The 8,430-nt window shown below is 45.0% G+C and overlaps 1 protein-coding gene across 1 annotated transcript in view; it reads right to left on the bottom strand.

The window, feature by feature from the left end:
* Nucleotides 1-2,162: 2,162 nt before the first annotated feature.
* Nucleotides 2,163-8,430, bottom strand: part of CRTAP (cartilage associated protein) — a 36,176-nt gene continuing 29,908 nt past the window's right edge. Inside the window, exon 7 of the mRNA XM_059939088.1 lies at nucleotides 2,163-2,851. Within this exon, the coding sequence (XP_059795071.1) occupies nucleotides 2,798-2,851 (54 nt within the window). The 3' untranslated portion in view covers nucleotides 2,163-2,797. The remainder of the gene's footprint in view (nucleotides 2,852-8,430) is intronic.

Below are 8,430 nucleotides of genomic sequence, written 5' to 3'. Positions count from 1 at the left end.
ACCCCCTGCCCCGTGGTGGGCAGCCTCCCTGGGTGGAAACCTAACAGTACCCGTGGGGCTGCGTGCAGGTGGGTCAGAGGACAAGCAAGGCATCCTAGTCTCGGTCTGGAAGCTCCCACAAAGTTTACAAATGTGTTTCGTTTTGTCTTGTTTTTTTCAAAAGACAGGCCAGACTAACGCTGAGCCCACAAGGTCTCAATCCAGGATTCTTCTAGGTTCTTCCAAGAAAACCCGCTCAGGGAGGTACTGGGCTGAGGTCGCTGAATGCAGCCTGTGAGCTGGGGTTTTTTCATGGTGGTTTTGGAAGAATCGCCCCACTTTTTTTTTTTTTTCATTTAATTGGTTTGGCTTCTTTCGAAGTAAAAACTTAGTAATTTGGTTCCACAGCCTTCAAGCAAAGCAAAGTGCTGACGGTGTTGATCCTACTGTCCCCAGGGTTTCTTTCCCAGGGGACATCGCTAGGATGGGGGTGGAGGCGCTTTCAGTCCCCAGCGAAAAGAGGCCAACCTCAGACAGTGAAGGAGAACCTCCGCCCACCACCAGGCAACCCTGTGGGGAACATCCTCACCCACAGAAAGCTCACCCGGGCTCCGAGGGGGAGGACCAGAGGGAAGCTCTGTGGGCACAGAGAGGTGGACAGAGTCAGGCCTCCTTGCATGTCCTCGTACAGCCGGCAAGAGCCGCAGCCCTGAGCTTCAAGGAGGCTCAAGCATGTGTGGGTCCAGAGCCTCCACTGATGGGGTCCTGGGGCAGGGCACCCAAGCACGGGCCCCACCTGCCTTGCAGTCCCGCCCTGGGACCCACTCCCCACAGGATCCCTGACTTAGGCTCTGCTAATGACCTCACCTGAGAAAACGCTCCAATTTGATTTGCAGCCTGAACCTGGCATCCCAGCCTCAGGCAGATGCTTGGCACCGAATGCCTTACTTACCCACCCAGCCATCTTCCCCATCTCAGGAAATGGCAACTCCATCCTTTCCGTGCTTCAGGCCCAAAACCTCGAGGTCACCTCGAGCCTCTCTCTTTTTCCCTCTTATGCTCTACGGCCAATCTGTTAGCAAATCCTATCGGCCCTGCTTTCAAAAAAAATCCGCAATCTGACCACTCCTCACCATGTCTCTCCTGCTACCGCCCGGGGCCGAGCCCGCATCCCCCTTGCCTGGATTTTTGCAGCCATTCTCTAATTGGTATTCCTGCTTCTAGCCTTGCTCGCTTCCAGGTTTCTCACAGGATGGCAGCTGGCGTGCTCCCTGTAAAACGCAAGTCAGCCCAGGCTCCGCTCTGCTCCACAGCTCCCACCCCACTCAGGGCAGAAGCCAGTGGCCTTACGCTGGCCGGCAAGGCTGAGCCATCCACCCTCCCACCCACACACTTATCCTCACCTCCTTCCATTCTGCCCCTGGCCCACGCCTCCCCTGGGCCTCCTTACTGTCCCCGGACCACACAAGCGCATCCCCACAGCTGGGCACTGCACGCGCTGCCCCCTGGCCTGGAATACTCTGCCCTGAGACCCACTTCCCTAGGTCTCTGCTCTGCTGTCACCTTGCTGAGGCCTTCCCTGACCACTCTATTTAAAACTGCAGCCTTGGGACCTCCCTGGCGGTCCAGTGGTGAAGACTCCATGCTTCCACTGCAGGGGGCCCGGGTTTGATCCCTGGTCGGGGAACTGAGATCCCACATGCGCTGCGGCCAAAAAATTCAAAAAACAAAACAAAAACTGCAGCCTCATCTCCAGGCCTCCTTACCCCCTTCCCTGCTTAATTTTTCTCCATAGCAATGATCACCCTCTGATGCCTTGTACATATTTATTTTTGTTTATCTGTTGTCTGTCTTTCCCTGAAGAATGTAGGCTCCGTGAGGGCAGGGACTTTTTTTTTTCTGTTTTTCTGTGCAGTATCTCCGGTGCCCAGGTAAAAGCCTAGCACGTAGTAGGTGCTCAGTAAATATTTGTTGAAAGAGTGAATGAAACTAGCTTCCCTCTGCTTCCTTCCATTCCCAACTCTGACACTAACGGCTGAGCACTGTCCTCAGATGGGATCTACCAACCATTGTAAGACTTTGGACATGTGAAAGTGTTGGGCAAAAGCCACATTTCTGTACTCGACCCTGTCTACCCAACTTCTTTTTCAATGGGCGCCAGAAAAAATGCAGGTCAGACCGTGTACAGACCATCATGAGGAGAAGTTTAACCTTTGTCCTCACCATCTTTGCTGGATCAGGGGATGGGGAGAAACAAAACCAAAATGTGGAAAAGCAGAAAGGCTAGAGTAGGTTTTTATAATTATCACCTTTTAGGAGTATTTTTCTTATTTAAAAAATAATACTGATTTTCTGGGAAAAGAAAAAAACTATCCATGGAAAACTGTCCTTCTAACCAAAATGGTGAGAAGGCAGGTATAAAAATGGAGAAGGCAGGTGTGAAGATGGGGGGCAGGTGTGAAGATGGGGAGACAGGTGTGAAGAGGGGGAGACAGGTGTGAAGAGGGGGAGACAGGTGTGAAGGGGGGCAGGTGTGAAGGGGGAAGGTGTGAAGATGGGGGGCAGGTGTGAAGGGGGGCAGGTGTGAAGATGGGAAGCAGGTGTGAAGGGGGGCAGGTGTGAAGAGGGGGGGCAGGTATGGACACGTGGAAGGCAGGCTCACCCCTGGTTAGCTGTAGTGAGAGATGGGGGCTTCTCTTTCACTTCACAGAGTAAAGAGAAGGCTCCGAGGTATCAACAACTTGTACTATTAGGAAAAGGAAGACAAAGAATCTGTGTTTCCTGAACATCAAGAGGAAGTCTCTCTGGCTGCTGGGGGCTAGCTGGTCTCCTCCAGCTCCAAGAGGTCATCCACATACTCCACAACCTCTCCCTGTAAGAGACAATAAGACACCTCTGTTAAGCGGGTACCTGACCTTCAAAGTGCTGGTGAGCAGAGACTGTTTACAAGAGGCAATTGCCAGCCACCCCTAGGCTGGAGCAGCCTTTCTTCCCTCGTGCCCAGAGGATCTGACTTCTCCCTGGGAGGGACCTGGCTTCCACACCATGTGAACTTGGAGTCAAGTGCTCCAAGACCCCCAGATGGCCTGTGTGAACTGGCGGTCCAGCCCCTTCTGAAAGACCCTGTTTAGTGCCCCTTCCTCTGTGCATCCCTCCCCCAGCCCTACTCCCCTCCCATCAGCAGTTACCCCACAGGAAGACTTTCTGTCTGTTCCCTTTCTGCCTTGATCACCAGACCATGAGCTTTTCAAGGACCAGGACCTTCTTCTGCAGAAACTGGCACACACAGGTCGCAGTAAACCTGCTAGGGGATGGCTGACTGCGTGTAGGCGTGTTACTGCTGGTGCAACTGAAGCAATCAGACCACTCAAACAAGAGACGCTTGGGTGGTACAGGAGCCCACCTGCTCCCTCCTTTTGCAATGAGCCTTAAGCCTCTACCTGAAACAGCCCAGCATACTTTCTGATTTCCTTCTCTGTGTTGATTCCACTCCCACGACACACCTGACCCACCAGCTGATGACACCCATTCCCTTTACTGCAGAGAATGAGTGAATCACCAAGAAGGCCAAGCCCCTTCCCCTGAGGTCAGTACAGGCAGCCCCACCGATGGTGACCACCCCCTGCTACAGCCTGGCCCCCCTCACGGAGGCCTCCTTCCCAGGCCAAGAGCCAATTTGCTCCTTTTGATATTTTAACACAGAGAGAGTCATAAAATCTCTCAGCATTTGAGAATAGTTAGAAAATCTATCAAGTACATGAGACACAAAAAGGGGTCTTATTATTTTTATCAAATGCTTCTACACGTCATGCCTGCAATTAGGAACTCAAGTGATGGGAGTGGAAGACCACTGCTTGAATAAACAACATTCTTCAGTTGCTTTCTGGACCCCAAAAGGAAAACAGGGTATGGCAGAGGATTACATATATGGCCATGACATCTGTTCCCAGGGTTACTGTCTCCTGCTGTGTGGCTACTGTGAGATGGGGATGATAGTATTGTTTGCTTTTAGCTCACTACTAAGTGTCCCCGGCAATAGAGATGAAAGAAACATATCCTCCTATAGGGTCACTGGTGTCGCGCTCAGATCTATCGATATTTTCCACGCACCCATCCCCCAGCTGCTGGGAGTGTCGTTGCTAATGGCTTATACCTGTCCCTTCTCTGCATGACTGATCTTGGCCAAAATGAGCAGCCCTGCCAGGGAGCTTATACACCACTCCCTCCGGGCTGCCAACAACTAGTGAGGTACTGAGAAAGGGGATGACAAAAGGCAGAAGGAGCTCTGTGATACAATGCATGCTCCAGAGCTCCCCGCAGGATCAGGATAACCTGACTGCAGGTGAGACCACATGTGTGCGTAGCTCCTTCCCCTGCCCCTCACCTCCTTTCCTACCCAAGAGCATCTATTTCAGCTTGCTTTATAAACATTCTGAAACTGTAACAGGGCCTCTGCAAAATTTTTAACCAGTGTGCAAACTTTCAGGAGTTCTTACACACATTTCAAGCCCAGAAAGATATAGGGGCTTCCCTGGTGGCGCAGTGGTTGAGAATCTGCCTGCCAATGCAGGGGACATGGGTTCAAGCCCTGGTCTGGGAAGATACCACATGCCGCGGAGCAACTAGGCCCGTGAGCCACAATTACTGAGCCTGCGCATCTGGAGCCTGTGCTCCGCAACAAGAGAGGCCGCGATAGTGAGAGGCCCGCGCACCGCGATGAAGAGTGGCCCCCACTTGCCACAACTAGAGAAAGCCCTCGCACAGAAACGAAGACCCAACACAGCCATAAAATAAATAAATTAAACAAATAAATAACCCCCCCCAAAAAAAAGTTAAAAAAAAAAAGATATAAAGAAGAATACCACAAATATCAGGAGACTGTATTGACGCTTTGTTTCAAAGTAGCATTTTATCCTTTGGAAATTTTTAAGGATTAACTAAGAATTTTATTGTGTTGGTTACAGTTTATTTCAAATTATTACTTGCCATAATTTGATATATAATTTAAAAAATAGCTCATTCTTTAGAAATTCTTTTATAATTCTAAAGCTTTGATTAATAACCTAACTACTTTGGGAACTTCAATGGAGTCCTGTTATCTTGACAGGTCCAAGTCTAAGAATCCTAGGAATTTTAAAGCCTGCAATAAGCTTGGTCTATTCACTAGATGATTACTAAGCAGCCGTGTGACTTTGAGTAAGTCACTCTACCTTTCTGAGTGTGTTTCCTCATCTGTGACATGAGAGAGCTTTACTAAATCTCATAAAGGGTCTCTTCTTGTTCTAATATTTATGATTTTTTTCTAAATGCATTGTTCTTGTATGTTAAAAGTCTTCAAAGGGTTCATAGCCAGGAATTCCACCTCTGGGAATTTATCCTAAGGAAATGATCAGAGAAGAGGTAAAAGATTTAGTAACTGCTGTGTTATTTATAAAAGCAAAAAGTTGGAAGCAACCTAAATGCCTATAAAAAGAGCTTTATTTAAAAAATCCACACCATGGAATATTAGTCATTACAAAATTGTTTTTATAATGAACATTAACTAACAAGGTTAACAAAAACCACAAAATCATCTCAATAGGTGCAGAAAAAACATTTGGCAAAATTCAACACCAAAGCATTTGAAAAAATTCCTAGTTTGTTGAATGATAAAAAACATTCAACTAACTAGGAATAGAAGAGGAACCTCCTCAACCGGATAAAGGGCCCTACCACAGCTAAGAATGTACTTAATGATGAAACAGAAGGCTTTCCTTCTAAGATTAGGAACAAGACAAGGATTTCCACTCTCTCCATTTCTATTCAACATTGTACTAGAGGTTTTAGCCAGGGCAATTAGCCAGAAAAATAAACAAAAGACATCCAGACTGGAAAAGAAGTAAAACCATGTCTATTCACAGGTAACATGATCTTGTATACAGAGACTCCTTAGGAATCCATACACATCAAAAAAAAGTTTAGAACTGATAGACAAGTTCAATAAGTTTGCAAGATTACAATATCAACATACAAAAATCAACTGTATTTCTATACACCAGCAACGCACAACTAGAAAATCAAAATAAGAAAAACAATTCCATTTCCAATAGCACCAAGAATAATAAAACTTGGGAAAATATTATTGAAGGAAGTTAAAGAAGACCTAAATAAGTAGAAAGGTATCCCATATTCATGGATCGGAATATTTAATATTGTTAAGATGTCAGTCAATCTTCAGATTCAGCACAATTCCTATAAAAATCCCAGCTGCCTTTTGCAGAATTTGGCAAGCTGATCCCATATTTCATATGGAAATGCAAGGGGCCCAGAATAGCCAAAACAATCTAGAAGAAGAAGAAAGAAGTTGGAAGACTCACACTTCCCAACCTCAAAATGTAGTACAAAGCTACAGTGTTCAAGACAATGCAGTACTGGCATAAGGATAGAAATCTAGATCAATGGAATAGAATTGAGAGTCCAGAGATAAACCTTCACATTTAAGGTCAACTGATTTCTTACAAGGGTACCCAGACAATTGAATAGGGAAAGAAAGTCTTTTCAACAAATGATGCTGGACAACAGTATTTCCACACACAAAAGAATGAAATTGGATCACTACCTCACATCATATGTTAAATTACAAAAAAAAATATTGTACACCTAAATGTAAGTGTATAACACTATAAAAACCTTAGAAAAAACCAGTAAATTTTAGTGATCTTGGATTAGACAATATTTTCTTTGATATGACACCAAAAACACAAGCAACAACAGGAAAAATAGATAAGTTGGATTTCATCAAAATTTAAAACTTTTGAGCTTTAAGACACCATTAACAGGGCTTCCCTGGTGGCACAGTGGTTGGGAGTCTGCCTGCCAATGCAGGGGACACGGGTTCGAGCCCTGGTCTGGGAAGATCCCACATGCCGCGGAGCAACTAGGCCCGTGAGCCACAACTACTGAGCCTGCGCACCTGGAGCCTGTGCTCCACAACAAGAGAGGCCGCGATAGTGAGAGGCCCGCGCACCGCGATGAAGAGTGGCCCCCGCTTGCCGCAACTAGAGAAAGCCCTTGCACAGAAACGAAGACCCAACACAGCCAAAAATAAATAAATAAATAAATAAAAAATAAAAATAAAGGAATTCCTTTAAAAAAAAAAAGTAAAATAAATATCCTTCTTTTAAAAAAAAAAAAAGACACCATTAACAAAGTGAAAAGATAATGCACAGATTGGGAGAAAAATTTTACAATTCATATATCTGACAGGGGACTTATAACCATAATATATAAAGAACTCTTACAACTCAACAATGAAAAGACAAGCAACCCAATTTAAAAATGGGCAAAGGACTTGAATAGAATCAACATTTCTCCAAAGAAGATATACAAATGGCTAATAGCCATATGAAAAGATGCTCAACACCATTAGTCAATAGGGAAATGCAAGTCAAAACCATAATTAGGTACCACTTCACACCCACTAGGATGGCTATAATAAAAAAGACAGACACACACACATACACACACACAAAAAGAAAGACAGACACTATAAGTGTTGAGGAAGATGAAACAGATTAGAACTCTCATACATTGCTGGTGGGAATGTAAAATGATTCAGCCACTTTGGAAAATAGTCTGGCAGTTCTTTAACAAGTTAAACATAGAGTAATAGGACCCAGAAATTCTACTCCTAAATATATACTCCTAGGTATAAGAGAATTAAAAACTTTTGTCCAAACAAAAATTTGTACCCAAATGTCCATAGTATAATTATTCAAAGTAGCCAAAAAGCGAAAACAACCCAAATGTCCATCAACCAAGGAATAAACAACAGGTGGTATATCCATACAGTGGAATATTATTCAGCAATGAAAAGGAATTTTTACATGTAACGTGATGCATGTTACAACATGGCTAAACCCGGAAAACATTACGCTCAGTGAAAGAAACTAGTCACAAAGACCAAAAACCATGATTCCATTCACATGAAACATCCAGAACAGGCAAATCCAGAGACAGAAAGTAGGTCAGTGGTTGCCAGGGGCTGGGGGAAAGGGTCAGGGTGGGCAGAGGGGAAGGAATGGAAAGTGACTACTAATAGGTTTGGGCTTTCATTTGGTTTTTCTTTTTTTTTTTTTTTTTGGCTGCACTGTGCAGCTCGCGGGACCTTAGTTCCCCGACCAGGGATGGAACCCCGGCCCTCGGCAGTGAGAGCACAGAGTTCTAACCACCAGACTGCCAGGGAAGTCCCTGGGCTTTCATTTGGGTGAAGAAAATGTTCTCAAATTTGAATGCACAACTTTATGAATATACTAAAAAAAAACCCACTGAATTGTATACTTTAGAAAGGAGAATTGTACAATATGTGAATAATATCTCAATCAAACTGTTCTAGAAAAACATAACCAGGGAAATTGCTCATACTACAGTGTTACATGGAAAAGCCATGATATATAATTACAGTCAAGTTTA

Source organism: Balaenoptera ricei, chromosome 11 (assembly GCF_028023285.1).
Source record: "Balaenoptera ricei isolate mBalRic1 chromosome 11, mBalRic1.hap2, whole genome shotgun sequence".
NCBI classification, from domain to species: domain Eukaryota; kingdom Metazoa; phylum Chordata; class Mammalia; order Artiodactyla; family Balaenopteridae; genus Balaenoptera; species Balaenoptera ricei.
Note: the sequence above shows the minus strand (reverse complement) of the source record. Positions and strands in the feature narration are given on the sequence as shown.